We start from the raw sequence: 26,132 nt of genomic DNA, 5'->3' as shown, positions 1-26,132 counted from the left end.
TTAGGGACACTTCCTATTTCGGAAAACTTTTACATGTCAACCTGCCACGGACAGTTTACAGCAAGCAAGCGAAACAGAAGGGCTGTTATTTGAACAAGGGCGCCACGTAGTGTTAGGAGCTGATGGAACACAAAGCAGGCAAGCTCTCCTCAGCCTTCCCTGAAGGTGAAGGAAAAACACGGCCATTATTACACGGAACTGGACATCTCCCCATCTTGTGATTTCTGACAAAATAGAAAACAATGTAGCATTCAGTGTAAGAAGGAGAAATTAAATACACCTTCTCCTGTTTCGTGCTGCAGCCTGAAATGTCAATTAAAAACTACTTAAAGTAAAAAAAAAAAAAAGGTAGCTGTGAACTCCATTACATTTGCACCAAATAATTTTTGTTCAAAGCACAGGCAAAGAACATGATTTGTAGCTAAGCGAAGAGCAGATGATGAGTATTTGGAGGCTGCACCTAACAATCAAAGTAGTAAACTACTTGTTTCTCCCTGTCATCTATTTTCCTGCCAATATCAAACCCTTCCACAGATTTTATCAAAGGAGTAGACAAAAAACTTTGGAAGATATTGGAATACAATGACATATTACTTCCTCTTAATAGTTACGCAGTTAAAGGGCAGGAGTGGCAGTGTGAACAGAAATTATGTAAAATAAGCAAGTCTTTCAATCAATTAAGTTACAATACTGTACATAAGGGCTCCTATAAGAAACCAGACAATACTGCAAGCAGTGGGAAGAAAAAAATTTATCCAGAACAATTGACAATTTTGCCAATTTAAAAGTTGTATTAAACGTGGAACAAAGAAACTTTTTTTTTTCTTGAAGAAAAGAAACTGCTTTAAAAAGTGAAACTATTTTAACATTCAATTTCAATAATAGTTTTTCCAGGAAGGATTTACATAGCTGTAATTTATAAAACAACATCTACAAAAAACAGACAATCCATTTTGCTCCTAGGCAAGACTTTTCTAGTTTCCTTTTGACAGCATTTTCACATTACTAAAAGGGACAAGAACTTTTATTGATATATTTACATTCATGTTTTAAAACCCACATTCATTGTCACCTGTAAATGAAAAAACCCTCAGTACAGCTATTGTATTATAGAAAGAATATGGCATTATACTGAACTTAAAAAGCCATCAATTGTGCCTAGGTTGAGTGATTTTTCTTCTATAAATTCACAGTAGATGAAAGAGTCTCACAAAGCTTTAGCAGTAGATGAGCCTGAGATTTCCAGGCTTTTTGAGATCAGAGTTCTCTAAAAAAACCTCACACCCACACAGCTGGCCCCATGCTGCTCGTCCTTCAGCCTGGGTTGTGACTCACTTCTTCGTAGTCCCCTTTCCCACCCTGCACATGACTTTCCTAAGGGAGATGATTCAACTTGGACTCACTCGCAGTCAGCTGCTGCTGACAAAGGGATTCATCCCAGCTCCAGAAATGCCCTTATGGCTAAATCAGGTATCTGAGCAGCCAAAAGATCACTGACTACAAACAAACGTGTAGCTTCCTGGATATCACCTGTCCATGCAACAGGCTGCACTATGGACTTGGGAAGGTGGAGGAAGAGACAGAACCAGACAGCTTTGGTAACTGCACAGAACCACCACCTGACCCACACCTACAAGTATTTTAGAGCTGGCCACACTTGTAGAGATGTTGCTGTAAAATTCTATACCAAGTCAGGCCTCACTACTCACTATTCTATCCAATCCTCCCAACATCTTAATTCCCAGCTAGCTTAGTATGCCTAGCTGAACAACGTATCTTGAATTGCTACAACTAAAAATCAATACTTTTCAGTACGAAAAATGAAGATGTGTGGGAGCAAGCTCTTCAGAGCCACAAAATACAACTGCAAAGCACTGTAACTGCACAGCATACTAAGGTTTCATTTCCAAAATACCATTTCAAGAGTATCCCTCCATACTTAGGCAAACCATGAACCAAAAATGTGAAACAATATAGTCTCTTTCTAGTCTCTGTACCTAGTTCATATATTTGGAGAAACCTTTTGTTGACTAAAAAATTGCCCTCCAATATTCTTTCAGAATAGAGTTGTTATATAATTCTTATAGTTGTCTTCTAGATATGCCAGATCAAAGGACTCTCACTTAACATTAACAGAAGCTGCTTTTCCTGAAGTCAACCTAGCTCCCAATTTACATTTTGCTCAGTAGCACAAATACAAGTGCAACATTCCAGAGCAAGTATTTTCACTTCCATTAAAGTAGGCATAAATCCATCTTATTCACACAGTTAAGTAATTCAGAAGCCTCAAGCAACCAAAGACAGTAAAACAGAAATCCATAAACACAGCTAGGTTCTTCTTGGTTTGAGTTTTGGAGAAGTTACTATAGTTTTTAGTGCATTTATATTGCAAACATGTTTTCTCTTTATGATTTAGAAGCACCAAGAGGGATGAGACAGAGCAGTATTTTGAGTAAGGCAAATGGTGGTTTTACTAAAGGACTGAAGTTCTTAAACACCTGTGCTTGTGTAAATATACTGCTCTTAGAGCAGACAGTGCTTTTTGCATTTTACTTTTATCTATTTAGTTCATGCATCAATCTGCATTTGTGACAATCTTTCACTAAGTTTTGAGGTTTGTTTGGTTGGGGGTTTCTTTATGCACAAAACTGTTAAGAGCAAGAAGCTGGCATATCACATATTAGAACACAGTAAAGTGGACAGATTAATCTGGACCAGTCATATCTTACTAGTTCCCCCAATAATATTCACAAAAGGTTTAGGGAAATGAATAAAAACATTTTGGCACATCTTCCCAGTCTTCTTTTCACCTATAAGCTTCATTCAAGTTAACAAGTGTCCTTAAAAAAGAGATTTCATTCCCTACTCAGGCAAAGTTTCCCATTAAAAGTCCCATCAGAAGACAGTCTTTGTAGGACTGCAGGATTTCTCTCTAGATTTGAATTCCAGATCTCCCTAACACTGAGCATGACATACGTGTGCTGTTCTTCTCAATTACATCTTCAGGACCATGTTGAGAAAAAAGTTGTAATAAAAAGTATTCCTTGCAGACTTTTCAACTGCACAGTATTTTGTCACAAAATTCTCAAATACTTATTTCATACTTGGTTGATTGCTATCAGGAAGGCAACAAGGAATATTATATTTCCACAGACATAGATGGTTAACACAATCTGTTTGAACAGACGACCCTGCAAGAAAAGGGGAAGAAAAGTCATTGAACAGTCAGGTTTAAATGAAGAATCATCCCATTTCACAGTAGTTACCAAATTGTGACTCACCTCTGCTTCTGCAGATGTCAGTGACTGCAGTATCTGTACTCTGTCATCCTCTATCACTTCAACTGTTCATGGGAAGAAAAACAGAAGTCAAGTCTGCCCTTAAGAGGAAGGGGGGGCTTCATTTTTATACTGCAGCAGTCTTGATCCTGTGACTAAGTCTTACACAGCATCAAATCTGAAAAGGACTTGGGAGTTTCATTTGACATTTCATGACCTGTTACTACCACGCTCACAGCACAAATGAAAAATTATACTGGTGCTGACCTATAAAGCGTAAATCCTGAACACTGAAGTCAAAAAACATTTTGTCTTTTGCTGGACTGAATAATCAAAATACTGAGTTTTGAGCCAACACCTTTTCCTTCTATATTTTAAGATAACTGGATTTCTTAAGTATTTTCATTAGCCAACATGAGAACACTCATTGTCCAAACATTTCAGGTTAATTTACCTACTTCTAGGAAGTAATTACTGCTGTTTAATTTAAATTCACATCTTTTATAATCACTCCTTCTCCACATGCCACCTTACACAGACTCTTAATTAATCACACTTCTTCAGTTCTGCAGCTGTCTCATCTCAGCCTTAGACCGAGGTCGTTCACATGTGCAGTCACCTCCTCTCTGTGACACCAGCCAGTGAAGATAACAATTTCCAATGAAGTTACTACCCATCTCTTCCCTACTGGGAGTCAGGATTTCATATTCCTTCCCCAGTCAGTCAAAAAGGCAAGCATTCAAGCTTGCTCCTGCAATAACAGCAATTTATCAACACTTAAATGCAGATTAAATCTGCATTAATTAATCTGGACTTAACATACCTACCTGGGATCAAAATTACAGCAAAAAGTAATAGAGTCTCAGAAAATATTTACAAATCTCAGTCTGCACATTTTAATCCCCAGTGAACTGTGGTCAGAAATGAGAAGCTACTATTTAAAATGGCACAAACCCCACTCTTCTAGAACACTTTTGTCTTAAAAACTGGTTTTCTTCCATATTCATTTGTCTACAGAAGATATGACACTACTAAAGAGTTACTCCCTTTCAGCTTCCAAGTTAGAGGCCAAAGGACACCTCCTGAAATTCCATCCACACTGGTTTCATTCTCAACAAGCAAGGAGACAGCAGGAGTTTTGCTGGGCTTGTACCTTTACGAACGAGACAGTAGCTGTGTATTTCCAGAAGAACATCAGTACCAACATGCCAAGCTACAAAGCCAATCATTGCATAGGTGTCCCATGGGTCTGGCAGGTCAAGTGCTGGCAGATCCATTCCCAAGAACATAGTCACAACTATTCAGTAAAAAAGATTAAAAAACCCAATAAGAATATTGTACTTTAAAAATTCTCGCAATGATTTTGTAAATAGATTTCCCATGAATTACCTAAAACTGCTTGAGGAACAAGGTTAAAGGAGTTCACACAGCTGAAGGCTGTTGAGGGTTTTTTGTGAGGGGATAGGGGGTTGTTTGGGTTGGGTTGTTTTGGGCTTTTTTGGTAGTCACCAGTCATCACAATATCAGTGCTTAAGGTTGCTGTGGAAGCTTGCCTCTATTACTAGGTTGCTGTGGAAGCTTGCCTCTATTACAAGAATTAAACCCAGCTTCTGGATCTGTAAGTGGAATTCCTGTCTCCCATTCAGTAACATTGAACTATGCTACTATAAGAACACTATTCTCATATCTTCCAAGACAAAAAGAAATTATGAAGATAAGGACAGGTCCTCATTACAGAAGAATTTCAGATTTGTCAGTAATTCCTTTGGATTTAAAGTCAATTTTTTCTCTAAGTTGTATCCAATTGCCCTTGAACACTCACACAAAAGATGGCCAAGAAAAAGGATCTTCAGACATGCCTTGACTAGATGTACATAGAAGTTGTAAATGAACAACAGCTCAGACAAAGGGCAAAGCTCCTTTAAATCAGTTAAATGGGAGTTACAACTATTACTTCTACTCACCAGCTAATATTCTAGCTGTTGTACCAGTACTCCAGTGAAACCAGTTAAACAGTTGCCTCCTGCAAAACAATGAAACACATTTTATTGATTACACCACTGGAGGAAGGGGTCAAATCAAAGAACATTTTTGCCTACTTTCAAACTGTAAAAACTTTCCTTTGTAAAAAGCATCAGCCACATTTAATTCCTGTGGCTGTAATTTAATGAGTCAGTTGTACCTTGGTGCATGACGAGATGGTCTGAAACCTGCCATAAGTGGTTGAAAGATTGTCAAAGCCATCACAGCACAGCCAAGATAAGGATGAAAACCTGCTTGCTAAACAGAGGACATTTTTCTTAAATATCATATCTATATAAACAGAGAGAAAAGACACCAAGAAATTGCAAATTGTATTTGTTCTTGTATTAGTAAGTTACAATGGAGCAGCACCAGCAGAGGTAACAGGACACAACAAGCTGCTCTGCAGCCAGATGGAGATTGTTTGCCTTGGTAGCAGACACATTGGTGGGTCTGCTCAGGGCTTGTCCCACATTTTTGCTATATTGAGCAATTCCACCAGCTGAAAAGCAAACTAACATGATTATAGAAACCATAGTCCAAGCTCTCCAGCCTCAATCCTGTGTCTCCAGGATAGGCCTATTTTATAACTCATCCCAGTACTGGTCTTCTCTTTCACACAAAAATGTTTTATTGAATTTCCCTAGCTCACACCTGTGACCATATTCTTCCACCTTGAATTCAGACACTCTCTAGACTTTCCAACTTTTGATGTGACCTTGCATCAAACAGAATACAGGTGATAGCAACAGGTATACAATCTCTATCTAACTACTGCTCCACACTAAGCTTATCACTCACTGTTATATCTAAATTGAGAAAGACACTTATTCCCAGCAGGTTTACCATGCTAATGTCAGTCATCACATCCTTACTCCCCTCCCAAGATCATGTTCTCTAAGGAAACAAGTCAGACCAAAACAGTACATAAAGAAACTGTGAGCAAAGAAGTTATTTGGAAGAAAGAGGAAGGAAGGAAAACACCGAAATTTTTACCTGTAGTTTAAAGGGACAAAATTCTTCTTCTAGGTTGCCAGAATTTGAAATCAGCCTACTTCAGAACAGCTTTCACAGAAAATTGGGTAGTCGTAATAGCTGGCAGTGGACTTCCTCATTCACTTAGTGCCTACCTTTACCTTTCTGTTAACAAACACGACAAAGTGCACACTTACTTGGCTCCAACCTCCTCGGTACACAAAAGGCAGCACAAAAGAAATGCTTGTAAGCATGACTGTGGTCAACATAAGCATACGATGTACCTAGAAAAGTTAAGTTTGCTTTTAGAAACTCTACATCATTAAAAGACATTAAGTAGACCTACAGTTAAAAGATATTCTTAATCCCCACTTTAGACTTAACTTTTACGAGTAAAGTAGGTGAACTTCTGATTTTTCATTTATAAGATTAAAGAAAGATGTAAATCATACCATTTTTAGTCTATTTCTTGGATCTAGTAGGTTTATAATTTTGCTTGCAATAATGCTAGAAAATACAGCTGGAGATATGTGGAGATTTTGCCCACCTGAAACCACAACTCCTTTCCAAGTAGGAATGAATGAGACCAGACAGGTCTGAAGAATCGTGCAACAATAACACCAATACTAACTGTGGTAATCCAAGCAACAAACATTAGCGCTCCTGAAAATAGAAAAAAAACAAACAACCCAATAAGGTAAATGATAGGTAACTTAAGTGCACAACTTCCAAGACTATGTAATTGTTTAGTCCATATGCATATGGCTAGAATTTACCAAGAATTAAAAACATATCACCTGGTTCAGGCTACAGCTTTATAGCCTTTATCTTGCTAGAGAACAGAAACATCCATGCAAAAGATAATCATACTTTTCCCACACAACGTAACAGAGCAGCTCTGGCTACTGCACATTTCACACATGCTAATGCACTTTGTACATATTGGTGAGAGAAACCATTCTATCACCAACTCAGACATCAGAGGATGAAAGATGACATTGCTACAATCTGTGTGACAGAGTGGCAGTGCGATCATGGACTTGCACTAAAATCCAGTAGTGTGGGAGAAAAAATTCCCATTAACTTCAGTGGCTCCAGACTGCCAGTTGAGTGGTTTCTCATTTCAAATAGAGCTAAACCAGAAATGAAACTACAACAACTTGGAATAGAGAGAAAGAGATAAACAAGTCCCAGTTTTAAATTTAAGGGCAAAGGCAAGGGTGGGTCCATTTTCCTGGGCAAAAAAAATCTTGTGACACTGTTCTTGAAACGAAAAATTAGGAACTTCACTCTGCCACCAGAGTATCAGATCTTGCTAGCCAACAGAATATACAATGCAAATGCCACAAAGACAAGAGGGAATACCAACTCTGCAATAACCCTCCAGCCTCAGCAATTCTAGAACTGGAAGACAAAACTAGAATCTGCAGCTTACCATGAGCCTTGATAAGCCGTGGGGCCCGGGAACCTCCGATATCCTGAGGAAGGCCTGTGACGTTGTACAGTCCATTGGTGACCAGGGGCTGACGACGATGTTTGTATATGAGTCCACCTGAGCAATGACAGAGTGATTTATTTCTTGGTAACAAAAGACACTGCACTTGTGTGTCCATTTCTTATTCATTCATTCAAGCCCTGTTGTGACCACTGCACATAATCACACAAGCTAACACACAATATGGTAAGAACCTAACATCATCTAAGCCATCCTACACACTTCATTGTACAAAACACAACTCACCCAGCTACAGGAAACACAACACATATGAGCAAATTTGCAATAACTTCCACAAGCAAACCCATGATCCAGAGAAGCAGTAAAGGTGATTGAATTAAAGGCCTCCAGCTTAGAAACCTTAGTTCAGACACCAATTCTCATCTAAACCATATCTTACAGAAAGGTTACTAACTCATTTGGAGCTGTTAAAAGAAAAGCAACCATATGTAAGTCAAGTTTACCTTCACTAGCTTCCCCATCTGCCAGAAAGATGTAGTAACTGGTATCCAGATTAAATCTCCCTTTATAAGCAGGGAGACGAATCCTCCTTCTGAAAGAACATTGAAGAACACCATCTGCAAGCCTCCATGACACATCTTCAAGGGCATTCTGTAAAACAGGAGATACTTAATACCCAGTCTTGCCAGATTGGTTGAGTAATTGGCTTAAAAGTAACCCTGCAAAAGACAAGAGCGTCACTGATACGCAAAGAAAAAATGTAAATTATCCAGGGAAGGGGGATCCCTTCTAAATTGGAATGCAAGAGGTATGTCAGTAAGTCAACATAGCAACTTAGGGTTTAAATTATCACTAATTTTTACAGCCTATAACAATGTCTAACCCAGGACATACCAGTTGCAGCTGCAGTTCTAGGAAAGGGACAGATGAATAACAGGGACAAAGTTCCTAAAAAGACTAAGCTCCCATCATGTAACTATATTCACAAATTAAATTTAGACTCCCGAAGTAAACACTTACAAGGAAGTAAGAGCCCAACCAATCTCAACTTAGAGAATCATGGATCCACCTCAGTATTTACACCTGCTGTGCAAGACAAAAGCACAAAGCAGCAGCATACATTACTTCAAAGCCACATCTGTGAAAGTGTCCGAGTTGTTTTAAAACATACCTCTGAATCCAAGAGAGGATGACTTCGCTCCTTCAGATGGGCAGTGCTCACATGAATGCTGTGATCCTCATTAACACACAGATAGGCATCATCACCACCCTGCAGAGTTGAAAATAAAAATATCTATAGCCCAATAAAAACCACTGCTGGCAGTCTCCAAAAGGTCTTTGATTTAATATTGGCAGCAAGACCTGAGAGATTTTTGTAGTTATCAAGCTGTTATTCCCCATTTTTCAAGCACATCAGTATTATTACTGAGGAACCACATTAAGTCAAAGAGATGACACATAGAACCACACATTATGATTCACACTCCCCTCCCAGAGTAACAACCATATTATCAGAAGTTTCTTTAATTATTTAAAATTTATCAAATTGACTAGACAAGACAGAGATGGATGTTGGAGCTGTTTAAAAATCCACTTCAGTTACAAGATTTTTTCCTCCACAGCTGTAAAAACAGTGCTGTTAAGAACCAAGTGTTCCTGCACTACGGAGATGAATATAAACAGCATCTCCTTTGTGCAACAAACAGCTTATGTATTATGCATTTGTCAACAGCATCATCCCTTCACTTTAACGTAAGTCAGAGAGAAGTATCTTTCAACATTTTTAAGACCATTTGTATAGGAGTAACATTAGAGGATCAAATGCAAATGGTTTTCCAAATAACAACTCAGTTTCTGAGAGGTAAGATTTTTTGGATGGGTAAATAGAGATTCATTTAACCAGGAATTTCAGTCAGACAGGCTGAATTCTGCCATAAGAGATATCTATAGGGAAATTCGACTGTAGTTATTCAGTCCTGAGCTAAAAGTGAATATTCACCTATAAGAAACAACCTGTGTTTTAGCACTATGGGAGAGTCACACTTTGTGACTTTATTTCCATTTCCCATATGCATTTCCATTCAAACTTTACTAACATCACAAAAGCAACTACAGAAAATAAAATAAAACACTCACCATCCACTGGTCCTGGGAAAATGCAAATGCTAAATATCCTTCACTTGGACCACTCATTTCAATAAAAACTGAACTCTCCTCTTGTTGGAAGGATAGAAAAAAACATGAAGCACTCCCAGGATCACAGTTTGTAGGGTTCCTAATGCAGAACTTCATAATTCCACAACCTGATGCACTAAACTAAACAATTAAGCAAACAAACAAATTGTGAGTGATGACAGCTTCCATTCTCTTCCTCCTTTTTACCCATAGTAGCAAAAAACATACAAGGAACAACATCATTTGTGTCTACATACCAATCTCTTAATCCATGTCTACAATTACCCTAAGATTACTAAGTAAAATGATGGTGAATTCCAAGATAAATTTGAGTTTAATTCTCACTTTAAAGACATTACAATATAATAACTTCAAAAAGTCAGCAAGAACTTCAGAAAAAAAAACTTCCTCTGGTCTAATATTTAGAGAGGTAGTATCAGCTGATAGATGAGAAAGAAAATAAGGGTACTACAGCTTTATGCTTGCTTTTTAAAGTAGAAATGCCACTGATATATATTGAGAAAATACATTGATGATAAGTCACAGTTATCCTGGATCAAATAGCAATGCTTGCTCGATCCATTCAAGACTCAGTCAGTAACACAGATGAACTCAAAGGGGAAAGCTTCTGAGCCTGAGCTTCCTTCCTGCTAAATAGGAAGTTATTAGTCAAAACCAGATTAAGTCTTTTCCCATCTCTCATAAGTATGCATAATATTTTCTGGTCATTAATTTCTAAACATTCTGTTAATCTTCTCACCTGTGTGCAGCATGAGAACATTTGACCCTGCAAAGTTCAGGCAACTCAGCTAAAGGCAGCTGTCACATTCTTAGCTTAGATATCAAAGCTACTCATCCATAATCTCTCCTTTTCTGTTAATAGGCTGTAACACCTCATTAAATCCCATTCATCACAAGCATTAAAGATAGCCTGATTAGCTTTATCATTACTTACTGGCTTTGATATGTAGGAAACTGGGTGTGAAGTTGACATAGCCTCTGACGTTGCATGCAAAGGTGGTGTTGGGGACAGCACATCAGGCTGGGAAACAATGGGACCCGGAATTTTTACCCAGAAAATCCTGTATTTCTTCACAACTGTGGCTCTTAAAAAACACAATACACACAGAGTCATTACTGTATATATTTATAGTTGGCTGCTACTTTATAAAGGAAAAAAAAAAGGAAAAGAATCTAGAGTTCACAGAAATTATTTGTAAAACCCTCATGTCTATGGAGACCTCTACCATTTTAGGGATTGAAATAGGAAAGTATCTTAAATCTTAGAAAAAGAATTTTAAAACATAATACCACATGCTGCAGTGAATATAAGAAACATTCATGCCTATGGCATGGATTAGAACTTCAGAGAAGAGTTGCATTGCTTTTATCCTGTAGTTCACAAAAAGTTACTAGTGTAACAGGAGGGTATACATATAATTTAGTTATGTACAGCAAAGAGGAAGATTATTAACAGTGTATGTTGCAGGTATGAGAAGTGAGAAGGTAGCTAGCAAGACTAAAGAAACCAATCTTCAAATCTTCTTATACACTCCCTGGGAGGAAAGGAAAAAAAAAGAAAGCAAAGAAAAGCTAAGAAAAAAACTACCTTCAAGCTCTTCCTAAAAAAGTGTCTGCATTAACACAGACTCTGCAGCAAGTAAGGGGTATTGACTTCTCAGGTCATTGGACCCAAGGGCTTTTCAGTTGCTGGACAATGGTACAGGTTTTCCTTGTCTGCATTTTAATAAATTAGAATCTAATCTAGGTTTACTTACAGAAACTGTACATGTTTTGGAGCATCTTCAGGAGCAATCCAATAAACTTTTATGTCTTTCTTTTTTGCTTTACTTGTGTGACTGACAGCTGAATTCTGAAAACACACATATATCAAGAGTTACACAGTAGATACACATTTTGTTACTTAACACAGTCAGCAGAGGCTGCAGCTTAATCCTACAGAGACACTGCACTACCCAGCACAACTGGCTTTTCCCCAGTCAGTCATGATCAGCTCAGGTGAGGTGTAGCACAGCAACTTACACATACTAACGAACTTCAAGACTAAAAGGAGTAACTTTCAACCCAGAAGACTCCAGCAATGAGCTAGAGGTCCCAGCAGCATTTATACAGAAATAGTGAGTGTTTCTTAGTAAGGAAATGCTCCACTTTTTGACAAGAGGATAAAGAGACAGTCCAAGCCCCTCAGTGCCCAGTGAATGACTGTAAGGCACTGGCCTCTACCTTGGTACGACCACATGTCAGCAGCTGAGAACGTCTCCGGTCAGCTAACACAAAAGAACCAACTGCAGGGCTATCCAGGCGTTCTGCATCCCGGGCTTGTATGAGAAATCCTTCAAAATCTGGTCCAGACAGATGGACTAAAGCAAGAAGAAGAATAATTAAGTTGAACTCTACTCCAGAGGAAGAAGGAAGTATTTCAACAATGGCTACCAGATGCTCATTTTACAAGTACTGAATGATGGTTAATGGATACCCTACACAAGATTCAGCTGCTTAGATAAATCCAGTATAGAAAACTGAGGAAAGACATACTATAATACAAAGAAACAATACATTAAACTCTTGAGCTGTAACTGACACAATACCTTCTATTTTGTCTCCTGGCTTAAATTCAGTCCCATTCACTGTAATGGCATGCTCAGGTGACAGCTGAGGAGAGCTACCATGACAAGGTACCATGCTAGTACAGGCTTCTCTTACTTTTCCATTTGGATAGCCAACCACAGATGCACAGAGGCAAACAAACATCCAAACAGCAACACCAGGCAGCTCCATCTGTATAAAATAAAATTTACAGGCAATTAAACACAATAAATACTTACATTACAGGTTACCACTCCTCTTTAGAAATCAGTTGAATGGTAGAATACAGCACTGGTTTTAAAATGTCTTTTGCCAATCCCTCTCCTGTTCGCTCTATCAAAAAAAAAAAAAAAAAATCAAGTTCCTTAAACATCTGCACAGGACAGATGGATCTCAATACATGCTTCACAGATATATAAAGGTCGACAGTACTGAGGAATTCCACAGCTAGTATCAAGCCCACTTTTATTAATCATAGCTTCAAATTTTGCATCATTACAGACTGCCTTTTGTTTCCACAACCCATGTCTATTTCCTCACATATGACAAATAATTCCCCAGTAACAAGTTCCTCTTTCTGCAGGGAAATTAAAGTTGCCATATGCCAGAAATAAATTTTATACATGCAAGAGTGAGAATTTGGTATGAAGATTTAGACAAAGAAATATGTATGTTGCAGACAAGCACAAGACTTCTCCTTTGAACTCTTTCTTTTGGATAGTGAACCTCTAGACAATTAGTCAAACAATGGATTTGGCTTGTCACACTCTTGTCAAGGGAACAGCATGCATGAAAGACAAGGGCTAGTAGGACTCCAGATCCTAAAACAGTTATATGAACCCGTAGCCTCAGCTTTCATCACACAGTGTTGTGCCCCACCACAATACTGTTTTCATTAAAGCTGTGGCAATTGTTTTGCTGCTCCAGTAGCACGCAGGGCTTACAGCTGTACTGTGGTTTACAGAACACCTTAGCCAACAAAAGAAAGTGTTTCCACATCCAAAAGGCCAGGAGAACAGAGATAAACTTTCTTTCAGTCCTTAGGCACAAGAAGTGAGTTATCAGCTCTGGTGGAACATAGACCAGGCAAGTTGGTCTGCCTTCTGGAAGGGCCATGCCCATTTTGCAGCAAGTGATAAGAAGTATCAGGTTATGAAGTTCCATGACAGCATGGATGGACATGAAGATAAGAAATACACAGAGCCATTTCAGACTGAACTCTTGATACCTAAAAAGCAGTCAAATGAAGACAAGGCATATCATTATCTTACACAATAGGAGTCATCAACATGAACTCTTCCAAAGTTCTCATACATGGAAATCCACAATTTCCAAGGCCATGCTAAATTTGTACTTCAATATATGGGCTCCCCAGCAACTTTACACCACTAAATAGAAGAAAATCAGAGGTAAGAGTGTGTTGAACAGTTAGGTTTCAAGAACCAGAAAATTCTAGTCTTTCTCAACACTCAACTCCTCCCAAATATTCAAGATAACATTATGATCATATCTTTTAGTTCAAGTATTTCCTTCTAGTTCAAACACTTGTCCAAACTGTCAAAAGTTTACATCGAATTAATTTTTTATACATAAGTTAAAGATGCCTATAGAAAGCTAAAGACTAAGGTTCAGTACAATTATATGTACCAGAGAAAATTTCAAAATAAGAAAAGATAAGGCTGTATATCACAGAGACAAGCAAAAGAGTAAGTTAGTATTCTGCTTTAAGTAGCATAGGATGTGGTAGGGCTGTAAAGGAAACAAGAAATATTCTTGTCAGATTCAACTGACTCAAAAGCTGGCAGAAGAAAAAGATTAAGTAAAGATTAATAGAAAAAAAAACCATCAAAATCTGAAAAAGATTTGGATAAGCAAAGAGCAGCAAGTTACTTCTTCCTGTGTTGAAAACAACTCCTACAGTACCTGCAGGTAGCCCAATAGCTCAAGAATACAATGCTCACACTCCAACTCAGGATCTCTTCAAAGAACTTACCTTCTTTCAGCTGTTTAACTTCATTAGCTGCATAGTGTGAAATCTACAACTAACTTCAGAGAGGAAGAAGAGATGAGACCACAGGCAAGGCAAATATACTGCCAGCTCAAAGGTACAAAACTACCATTGACAGAAGTTTCTCCTGAGCACCATCAGACAGGAGGGTGAACAAAAAAGGAAAGAACCACCTGAAGGGGAATAAGCTATATTAATATAAGGGTTTATGACACATTCCTTTATAAATAAACCCCTACAAAGGGAAAGAAGACAGTCTTGCTGTCTAAGAGTCACCCTCCCTCTCAATTCATAAAAAGAGCTTGGGTTGGCCTCTTCTACTTAGTCATCATGTCATGATAGCTGGATTGAGCAAGGATGGAAAACATATTCATAATAACTCATTACTTTTAAAATATAAACACACACACCCCCCCCCATGCACACAAAAAATACACACCTCAGTATCGCATTCTTTCTAGGAAAGAGAATTTCAAGGGCATATGTGTTTCAAAGTGATTTTTTGTAACAGTTTGAGCGTAGGTACTTACCTTACAGCCAGTCCTTCTGTTACAGTGACGAAGCCTGAGTAAAACTGCCATTGGCTCTCTACTTGTAGTAAAACAATTTATATGACTTTGTAATATCTTTTATTTGGTTTGCATCTAACTGTATTAACCTTTACTGCATCCAGGAAGCTTGTCTGAAAAAAGAAACAGTACACACACAAAAAAAGTAAGGTTTATAAGAGCATCTTTACTTCAGGCACATATTTTATACAGCTTCCCCACAATTCAGCTGAAATGCATGAAGCTGCAATGAAACACTGACCCTGCAGCTTCCTTTGCTTTGTCAGACACTTCCCCAGATGTCAAAGAGTTTCAAACTAAGGAATCACTTAATTATATTCTGGTGCAGTTAAGGGCAGGCAGACAGGGGGAACCTACAACCAACTTCTCATACCTTCTTCCTCCAAGTATTAGTTGACATTAATTTGCAGCATGATTTTAAAGCTCATTATACATTTACTCCCTATCAAAGAGATGCATTCTTTTAGAAGAAGAATAAACAATTTTAAAAATATGGCAGCTTTCACTTTTTTCCATCTATCTCACCAAGAACGAATAGTGCCCTGTTCACTTGTTTGCTTTAATGATTTGACTTAGGCAGCTGCTCTGCATAGAATCTTCATGGCCCAACCTTGCAAACTTTTATCTATATGAAGAGCCCAAACTTGGAAACTAACCTAAAAAAAGATGTAGTTTGTTATCCCAACAAGTAACTTCAACTATAGCATGAGCACATTTACTGTCACAGTTATCATAGAGCCATCTCTTACACACATCAAAAAAGAAACAAAATAAGAAACTAATATTCACATAACAAGAAGCAAAAAAAGATACTAGAGGAACGTGGGTGGCATGGCTTCCAGATAAAATAAGCCATAGCTTACTTTGACTCATTAAGGCACAAAGGTTTAGGAGTTTTCTCTAAAGCAATTCAGAAATCTTGCATGAAAGGCAGCATCTACATGGTGCTCTAAAACGCCACCAGATTTTACTTTGCTTCGTACCTGCTGCAGATGTCCTATTAAGCAAATACACTTTCCAAAAAGCTTGCAGTACCCACTTTGAGCACTCACCGGCATCAGTTTAACCAAATCACTTCTACGAAGGCTACAGCAGCTCCTCAGCCCCACTCGCCCTTGCCCCAGGGAGCCTCACTCTCCTCTCCAGCACCGCTACGGCGGAAAAGGGCGAGGGGAGGAAAGCGCAGCCGAGCCAGGCAGCCCCTTCATCTGCTCCAGCCTCCCCCGCGGCCGCGGCGCTTTTCTGGCTGCGGGGGCGGCCGCACGCGGGGCGCGGCCCGGGCGGGGCGGAGCCGAGCCCCGAACCGGGGCGCCGCAGTCGCTCCGTGTGCCCGACCCAGGCGCTGCCCGCCGGGAACCGCCACAACCGGGGCCCTGGAACGTGTTAGGGTATCTAATTTCTTTGCAGCGTCCCCACGCTGGAGGTCTGGATGGCCGTCCTGGGCTAACAGCTAGAGTTTTACTGAGAGATTGGCCTTGTCGAAGCTTACAGAGATCATTAGCGGTGCTATTCGTGGGCCGAAAGGTGGTCACATACACAGGCTTGCAAAATCAAGCCTTTCTTATCAAGAAAGCAAATAAATACTGGCTGTAACTGGGGCTTTGCTGGCAGAAACTGCAATTGCTTACACAGGCTTCTCTGACTTCTGTGTTGTTTAAATCCAAGTTCTCAATTATTCACAAAGTGACACAAAAAGACAATTACTTAGAAATCCAATGGGAATTTGCCTTCCCCACAGCATAGAAATATTTGGTTTGTGTTAAAAACCACCTTTAGTGGAGAGCTATAGTGATTCAGTTGCTTACGAGTAGTTCTGAGCAGTTCTAGAGATCTTAGTACTATTAATTTGGTAATATTTTCTAAAAAAGAATATCTTAGTAAAATATAACAGACTAGGAAATGCTCTGTTAGTGTTCACTCTTTTCTCAGTTTCTATAAAGGCAGCATTAACCTTTAGAGGTACCCTGTGGTAACATCAAAAAAATATATTTAACGTGAAAAACAGTAAGGGATTACTTTGCCTAATCAGAAAAATTATTTGACTGTTACTTGTATTATCTTGCTCCTGGTTACTGGGAAGCTGAGATCTCACTCAGTGTTCAGCAACTGAAGAAACATAATGCATAAGCAATAGCTTGAAGTGAAATATGGCTATTTCCCCCTAGCTGGGGGAAAAAATTACGTTTACAACTAGATTCATGAAGTTCCCATATATTAAAGACTTTGATAAAATTGCAGGCCTAACTACATACATGCTTTATCACGTGACTGTGTGTTTTTACCTAATACAGATACATTATTAGTAAGACAAATAATAACATAAATATATTTACAGTAAGAAAACTGGGGACCAGTATTCTTGACAATTTTTACGTTCATAACTTTCACAGAGTATAGTGGAATTAATATACAAATATTTTAAGATGTTATTGTAGGGTCTTGGCTCACTGACAGAATGGGATATATATGTCTGAAACATTATAATATAAATAGTATATATATAAGAGTATATGGAAGTAATTTCCTCATTAAGACTCACGAGACTGATGAAAATGCAAGCTACAATTCTGTTGGAAATGGTAATCAGAGTTTAAGAAGAAAAAAAATCATTTTTCTGTGAAAAGTAAAGAGGGTAAGGGAGAGAATACTGTTTTGCTTATCATTGTATAGCTTCTCTTATTTCAAAAGGTGTTAGCTATTGCTAAAGAGCTGCAAAGCAAGAAAACCAAGATAACACCAAGAGAACCAGGGAGAAGAAAAACCAACTCTGTAACTACTGGATACAGGTCCCCATACTTCTGCATGGGCAATCATCAATCTGTCTGGAAGGGCTCTTTTCAAACATACCAGTCTCCTTAAAAAAAATAGTAAAATCAATAGTTCTTCAGCCTTAATGAAAATGTTTCGATGAAAAAGTACTGCTTGCTAATTTGTTAAGTGTCATATCCAGTATAAAGTAAACAGAATGCACTAGGGTATATGAACTATAAAAAGTTGCATCTCCTTTGTAAAGTGTACTGCAACTGTTGCTAGTGTGTTCATAATAATTCTGTATTTGTTTCAAAGCAGATGTTCTAGCTTAACGAAATGAGATAGAGACATAGAGGGTTGGGGAGTGGGTTAGAATCTTCCTGCAAGCCTGAAGAGATAAAGCTGTGTAACCTATTATTGACCTGTGTCAGAGGATGAAGTGGCAAATGAATGAAAGAACATCTAACCTGAAAAGAAGCTGATAAGGTTTTTTTTGCATGGTTTATTATAAGCACTTAAAGAATTAAGTGAAAGCTTATAATTTTGAAAGCAACAGGAATTTCGTAGAGGAGACTTCATTCCAAGTATATAAAGGGGAATTTCTCTTGCTTGAGAACCAAGAAAGCAATTAAGTAAATATATATAATTTTGGAAATTAACTATTGTGCAGTCCAAGGTTTATACTGATAGCTATTCTATTTTTTAAGCCCAAAGCTATATGGAAAACAATAAGCCATTGAAGAGAACCCATGTTACCATGTGAGTCCTTCTAATCAACTTTCCTCTTAGGTATTAAGCTAACTATTCAGCAAAACTGTGGCATTTTAGGTCAGACCTTGCTCAAGTTTCATATATGTGCATTGAGCTCTATGTTACTGGCAAGGGTATAAGCATAAAACATCACTTGAGTTCAAATCAAGTGATGTGCAAAAAGGCTGCATCCCTACAAGATTGTTTTGATGATGGATAACTGGATCAAAAATTTTTTGTTACTAGCATTACCTATTTTGAAATACTGAAATGTGTTTGAAAAAGTGCATTGGAGTTGGCTAAATACATGCTGGATACTAGGCTTTGTCTGAAGAGAACAGTCCTGGCACCAGTATTTACTCACCTCTCTCTTGCGTAAACTACACACACAAAACCATGCATTTCAAGATTTTTCAAGCTTTCAGCATTTTTCAAGCATTTCAGCATTATTGCCTTAGTTAAAGATTTATTAGGGAATTAATAACAATATTGTTATCTTAGATATGAAGAATTCTTCCTACCAAATCAATTTGTATATGGTGGGGGTTTTTCCTCCCAAAGTAAGGAGAATGTTGAGTCATTGAAACAGTCCTGACCATCTAAAAGGAATTAAATGATGATAAAGTCACAATGTAGGGTGAGATTTTTTTTCTCTATAATTAATAATTTCGTTTCCCTTGAGCTTTGGTGCTGTTGCATACTTACCTGGTTTACCAACTTACTGTTAATTTACAAATTAGATTAAAGTATGCCCCTTATGTTCAGAAATGTCTTTCTACTGTATGCATTTTTTGATTCTTTACTAATCACATTCGTTTTGGAATTTATATCATCTATAAAAATCTAGAATTGGTATTGTATTTATATGAAAATACTTGTATACCTAGAGGTAAAAGGCATTTTATAGTTTTCAGTCAATTACTGTAACAAGCCACCTGGTGGCAGTAGCCAATCAGTCAAATAAGATTTGCCAGCACAGAAACTTGCTTTGGTTTTGCATCTTTATTCTGACACAACAGCTGAAGTCCCTGTCCCATAGCTTTCTACCAAAATATGTATCCACTATGACTTATATAGATTTTTTTTTTAAAGTACTTCCTTGCTTATCTGAAACTAAATATTTAAGATTGGTTCCCTGGTATCAATTTGAGACAGGTCTGTATAGGTGTTATGAGAAAATGACACACAACCTGTCACTTTTCTGGGAGTCTCCACTTATGCAGTGCCCACACATGAATTGATAAAGGACTCCAGTAAAATCATTTCACCCTGTTCAAGTGATGTGGGTCAGTGCTTTGTCTGATGCACACTATCAAGTTTTATCTCATGAAAGTACTGCATTATTAACTTTATTGAGTTTTCTGTATTTTCTGACCACTGATGTGATGCTTTTTTAAATTATTAATTTCATTATATCAGCAAGATGTGATAAGTTTTTATTGTTCTGCTTTACAAGGAGCAAAGAGCTTGCTGGCAAAGGCATTGACCTGAAAGTGCTTCAGTGTAAGACACTGTAGACCTGATTACAGAATTCATAATGTCAAGCTAAGATTAATTGAAATCTTGCACAACGTTCTCTCACACAATCAATTTATTTGCCAGCCAATCTCAATTCCTCCTTTTGCCCCCCCCAGCTTTTTTCCTCTGCCCTTTCACTTGGATTAGGAACTGATTTTCCTAACCTTTTTCATCTCATCTCAGATATCCTTTCTCAGACAACCCATTTCCATTTCTTCACCTTTTCTCAGCAGCTCCTAATTTGACTCCTTCATGGCTTTAAATGCATTCTTTGTTCAGACCCAGCATGTCTGTGGGTTTTGCAGTTGCTCTGGGTTCAAGCACAAGCTGTCATGCTGGAGGGATGATGCACAGCACTGTCAGTTGTAGCAACATTCCAGTGCCCCTGTTGGGGGAACCATGTGGTGATGTTTGAGTACTTCCATGGGAAGGGCTGCAAGGATTTTAGCTCTTACTCTAGCAAGTCTCATCTAAAGGTTTGCAGAGACTTTCAAAAGCTAATAAACAGGTCAGACCATAACATGGCTGGTAAAAGGCATATCCAACATTGTGAGCTGTGAGAAGAGTAAGGGAGAGAAGATTGTTTCATACCAGTTTTCAAGTCCTGTAAGCAGCAATCCTCCATTGATGAGCACAGGGGAATATCAAGCAAGGTGTAAAGGGACCCAAGTCCAGACAGGCTGCCTCCTGCACAGTCAGGTCACTTTGGAAGCCAGTACCTCCAAGGAAGTTCCAAACTTTCTCAGAAGCAAAATACCAAAGCTGTTCTATTCTAAGAGACATTTTCATCCAGCTGAAATGGAGACTCAGTGCTTCAGCAGCAGCAGCAGTTTGTCCAAAAACACAACAGTAATTCCTAGGTTCTGGGTGTTCACATAGGAACACCTGCCCAGTAATAGGCAAACTACTTCTCATCAGCAATCCTAGACTTAAATTTGTGAATAACCAGAAGACTTGATTATATCAATGAGACAAACACTAAGGACTTTTATTTTCTGGTAGCAGCATTTGGAGATGGTTCAACTGTAAATGTTTTTGTGGTCTGACTGCTGTATAGCAAAAGCTTTGCCAGTCTGAATTCCAGCTTTGTAGCACTTTAGAGCAAACCACTCTTACATCATCTTCCTTGTTCTTCCTGCTCATGTTTAATATCTTTTAATACAAATGCTTGTAGTAGTCATACATTTGGTGAAATATTTTCCTTCTGCAATATATTACACCATGTTAGCCTGTTCAAATTACCCTGGCTTGAATTCTGCCAGCACTGAAAGATTACAGAGCAGGACTACAGTTCGCAGTATTAGCTTTCAGATAACTTCATGTAATTATTTTTTTGCTTAAAAATCTGATGTCAAATATATAGAACAGAAAAGAAAAATCCATTGGTTACCATTTGAACTCAAAGACCTATCTAGGTAAGATTTAAAGATTATTATTTTAATGGATCAGGAAAATATTAATGATATTCTCAGTATAGTTTGATATATTAGGAAGGAACATCATAAAGGAGATGGAGTGTGCAAGAGACACTTTGAATATTTATTTTTGAGGAGGAAATAGATCTGCTCGATAAGACATTGCTACAGTTCATTTAGGAATAGATCCACTGAAGTCTTAAATCTCAGCATATCTCACTAGTGTTACATGGAACAATTCACAGGAAGATAGAAGTGCTGGTAGTGGCTCAGCACACTGGTGTGATATGTTCTCCTTCTACAACAAAAATTGGCCCAGTATATATGAATCAATTTTACACTTAACAAAGTTAAATGGTACAAGAATATAATTCAGATACTTAGTTTTGCTTGCCAAGTCCCCATGTTTGCAGATTATTATCAAACTAATGTGATGCTGTTAGCTAAAGCACAGTCAAATGTATCTTAAGTACTTATGTGAAAAGGTACGTACCTTTAATGACATTTTATATGGTCTTCTTTAAAGATATTTGCATTGAATTTTACAATTTTCTATTAAAAATTAAACTCGATTAAAAATTAACTTTCCATGGATGTTAGAGCATTGATTGTTTGAGGCCACACAGTAAAAGAATGGCCAAACTGGAACTGAAAACAAACCCAAAATGTTAATCTTTGAAAGGTCAAACACTTCCTTACATGAAAGGCAGTAAGGACAAACTAAATAGGTTCATGTCCTAGCCTCTCCATCTCATATGATTTCTGACTTAAGTAGGTATTTTTATTCCCGCCTATCATTTATTCACTGCCCATCAGGCTATTGCAATCTGTTTAGCCATTTAGAAGGGACTTTTTAAGAAAAGCTATAGGTGATTACATCAATGTCCTCACTGATGTTTTCACTCAATACTATATTCTAATGTCCGAGAGCATACCCAAATTTCTGCTGAGCATGTACCCGTCTAAGAAAGCACTTGTTTTCAGTCACTGCATAGCAAAGATCTAACTCAGAAAAGACTGAAGTTTAACCAAACTGCAGAGATACACTTTTAAAGAAAAGGAACTTTCTTTCAAGTTTGCATTTCTGGTTGAGAAATCTCCATTAGAAAACAAAAGCTAGACAGAAGACTCAACACCTCTTAAGCTTCTTGTTTTTGGAACAATAACACAGTGCTAATTCATGAATTTACAGGGCACGAGTGTAGAGCATTGAGAAAAAATGTGCTCACTTTAAATTTTATAAAGTCTCATATTTCCTGTGTGCAGGCCAAAGGAATCTGCTTTTAGTTAGATGTTCAACTAAGTTCTCTCTGTGTTACTTGGCTTTTACTGTTGTTATTGGGAAATATTTTTCTGTTACTAAACATAAAAAACTACTGCCACCATGTAAGTACTCCAACTTAGAGTACTTTTTACCCTTTAAAACAAGCATAAGCAATATGACATTAGTGAGATGTGACATCTAGTGAAAAGCTCCCAAAGTGTATTGACACCACTACTAGGATAAATGTTCTGTGTTGCAAAACAGGAGGAAAGAAAAGAGGTCCACTAGGAAGGTGTATGTAAAAGGAATGAAGAATTCTGGTATGAGTAGATTTGAAACTGCTGCAAAATTATTTCCTGATGATTAACATTGATATGGTATGTACTCCTATTTTTGAAACAACTATTGATCATTTCCTGCTGTGGTATATCATAATCACACACAGAGAAACTGCAAACAAGATAAAATGGCACTGTGAAAATTGCCCCTTAGATGCCAGTGTAGCAAATGCTCAGTTGGTGTTGGTTGTGTTCTAGACAAAAGTGCAATGCTCAAAGGTAGCACTTGTGCATTCATGTTTTGCTGGTTTCCATACAGAGAAAAACTGCTCAATTTACATGTGCTAAATGAACACAGACCCAAAGTCTGTAAGGGATGGCCAGCATAAGAGATGATGACGATGGAGAAAGGATTAAAGAAGTCTGCTCTGTTCCTGATTACACCTCATCAAAAGACCTGCAACATTCATTATCTTTGAAGCAGTATTTTTTTATATTGATTTGAAAGCAAATGAAATTATATTAAGTGATTATAAATATATAAATTATACCAATTATTAAGTGATTTCACAGTGCATAACTCTTCAAGTTCCAAGACACTAAAAAAAATTCTTTTTCATAAACCTGGTTTCATTTCAAAATCTGTGTCAATGCATAGTATAGAGGAAACGTGCCAGTGCAAACCTAGTAAAGGTAGAGTGAGTTTCTGTATGGAGTGAGGAAATCAAAAGAGCCACATTTTGAAACTTAGTAACAGGAGAGAAATTGCCTTCAATAATGTCCATTTGGTTCCTATCTTACTTTTCACAAAATATTCAACATGCACTTTAGGGTAACTATTTATGCAAAGACTTGGCTACATAGGCATTATTTGCTCTCCCTCTCTTAGAGCTGCTATCTATGTAAGCAGCTCATGAAATTTTAAATCCCAGCCCATTTTCAGTATGTGACAGGACAACAGCAAGCCTAGAAAAGACACTTGTGAAAGGCTCTGTGGCAGACCAACTGCAGTCACTTCAACCTACTGAAGCTTGCAAAGGACCCTAGAAAAAAGATGGTCCGCATCTCTTTCCGTTACCTCACTTGGTTTTGTTCCTATGACTTCCATAACTGTTGAAGCTTCCTGTGTTGTATTATCTTCTTTTCTGGGACACATCCAATTCAGAGGAAACAGCCAGCATGCCAGGAGAGCCAGGGTTCTGCTAGGTGCAAGTCTGTCCTGTATATGAACACAGGCCAGCAAGCTGAGTAAAGAATAAGGGGGCTGGAAAAGACAAGGACAATGGGAGAATTCTACTGGGCAGGAAATAACCATGTGAAATACCTCATATTGTAAGTACCACATCTGAATCATATCTGAATGAGCCCTGATGAGGTGAATCTTAAGGGAACTGCACTCAAAGGGGTGCTTTTCCGTTTTGCTCCTTTTTGTCTAGGAAACCTAGTATATGTCAAGGGCATACAAGTTGACCTATTCACCTACACCAACATGAAAACCTTTCTCAACAATACCAAAAAACATTAACTGTAATGAGGAACAAACAGATTTATTGAAATTTTCAGAGGGAGGAGCAAGTGAAAGAGAAAATAAAGGAGAAAAACTACTAAATGATAAAAAAACTTTAGTTTGAAATGAGTGGAAGTGTTTCCATGAATATCAAGACCTTGGGACTTTCCCTGAATGCACTGTAATTGGATAAACACCCTAGAGTAATATATAATTATAAGGGTATGTGATGGGATGGCTGGAAGTAAACGATAAAGCCTAAATTGTTTTGCAGACTCCTTCTAATGCCACAAAGTATACCACCTTCGAGAAGAAAAAAATATAAAACGAACTCAGTATAACACAGTGACTGTAAATTGAGAAGCACTTTTTTAAAAACGTATTTCTAGGTAATAAAAATAGACTGACCTTCCAAAGCCGCAAGGCTGACCTTTACACTGGGGTGCAGCTAATGACTTAGGTCGTGAGAGGCCTGGAGCAATTGTCCCAGGTGTTCTGCAATACAAAGCAATGGTAAGGGCTGAATGGTGTCAGCACTTCGGATGACAGTATGCTGCAAAACAAGGCGGAGAGGGGGTGCTGTTCTGGTGTTTGGGTTTTTTTTAAAAACCATGCTACCTCTTGGTCAAAGACAGATCCACGGAGTTTGTAGTCTTGTCCACACACTATATATAGCACTTAAACTCTGGCTGACATCATGTTTTTTCAGCAGCGCAGCCTATCAGGACGGAGCCGGCCGCCCGGCGCCGGGTGCCGGCCCTGAGGCAGCGGGGCGGGAACGCTGAGGGGACTCGGCGGAGCGGCGTTCCAGTCACCGCAAGGAGCGGCTGGGCCCAGAGGCATCAGCCAGGGTACTCCAGGCAACCTTCAAAGCCACCTAGCCCTCAGCAGAGTGCCCGGCAAACCGCACAGAGCTCCGGACTCAGGTGGCCGGGCCCCGCAGGGACACCTCTCGTGCCTGTGCGCACCCCCCGAGCGTAAAGGCGCTGGTGGGGCTGCGGCTGTAGAGGCTGCGACAGCAGACAGGTACCACCACGCCGCGCTGTCCGGGCTGCGGGGGCCAGGCTCGCGGAGAGATCAGCCCGCTCGCTGCCGCAACAGCGCGGGGCACGGGGGGAGCCCCTGAGGTAGCCCTGAGGTATCTCTGGAGAACCCTGGGGTACCCCTAAGCGATCCCTGAGGTATCCTTTCCGTTCAGGGCGCGCTTCGCGGGGCCGCCAGCAGAGGGGCGGGACCGGGAGCTGAGGGGCGGGGTCGGTTCGGCGGGGCGGGGCCGAGAGCGGAAGAACGGGGCCGGGCAGGGCGGGGCCGAGAGCGGAGGGGCTGGACTAAGGCCGGAGGGGCGAGGCCGGGTGGGGCCTTGAGCGGAGGGGCGGGACCTGCCGGGGAGAGAGCGAGAGCGGAGGGGCGGGGTAGCCCCGGCAGGGTAGCCCCGGCCGGGCCGTCCCGCAGTACCGCCGGGGCGGGTCCTGGGCTCTCGCGGGAGCTGCGCCGGCGCCGCCTGTCTCCGAGCGCGGCTGCCGCGGAACCAATAAACTTTGTTAAAAAAAAAAAAAAAA

At 39.1% G+C, this 26,132-nt stretch overlaps 1 protein-coding gene across 5 annotated transcripts; it reads right to left on the bottom strand.

The window, feature by feature from the left end:
• Window positions 1-498: 498 nt before the first annotated feature.
• On the bottom strand, window positions 499-25,734 carry FRRS1 (ferric chelate reductase 1). Of its 5 annotated transcripts, none has more exons than XM_053984614.1 (19): window positions 25,192-25,734; window positions 24,982-25,068; window positions 24,145-24,330; window positions 15,052-15,203; window positions 12,516-12,705; window positions 12,151-12,287; window positions 11,685-11,779; window positions 10,862-11,012; window positions 9,868-10,047; window positions 8,903-9,001; window positions 8,235-8,382; window positions 7,711-7,827; window positions 6,823-6,938; window positions 6,473-6,559; window positions 5,461-5,558; window positions 5,243-5,301; window positions 4,432-4,575; window positions 3,282-3,343; window positions 499-3,191 (listed from the first exon to the last, which is right to left on the bottom strand). In XM_053984614.1, the coding sequence occupies exons 4-19, from the start codon at window positions 15,100-15,102 to the stop codon at window positions 3,099-3,101; spliced, it is 1,827 nt and encodes a 608-aa protein (XP_053840589.1). In that variant the 5' UTR covers window positions 15,103-15,203; window positions 24,145-24,330; window positions 24,982-25,068; window positions 25,192-25,734; the 3' UTR covers window positions 499-3,098. The 5 variants fall into 5 exon arrangements, with proteins under 5 accessions (XP_053840589.1, XP_053840590.1, XP_053840588.1 ...); XM_053984615.1 differs by having other exon boundaries at window positions 24,145-24,285; XM_053984613.1 differs by lacking the exons at window positions 24,145-24,330; window positions 24,982-25,068; window positions 25,192-25,734 and adding an exon at window positions 16,143-16,287.
• Window positions 25,735-26,132: the final 398 nt, after the last annotated feature.

Source organism: Vidua macroura, chromosome 9, assembly GCF_024509145.1.
Source record: "Vidua macroura isolate BioBank_ID:100142 chromosome 9, ASM2450914v1, whole genome shotgun sequence".
In the NCBI taxonomy this organism is placed as follows: domain Eukaryota; kingdom Metazoa; phylum Chordata; class Aves; order Passeriformes; family Viduidae; genus Vidua; species Vidua macroura.
This window is presented reverse-complemented; position numbering and strand designations above follow the sequence as displayed.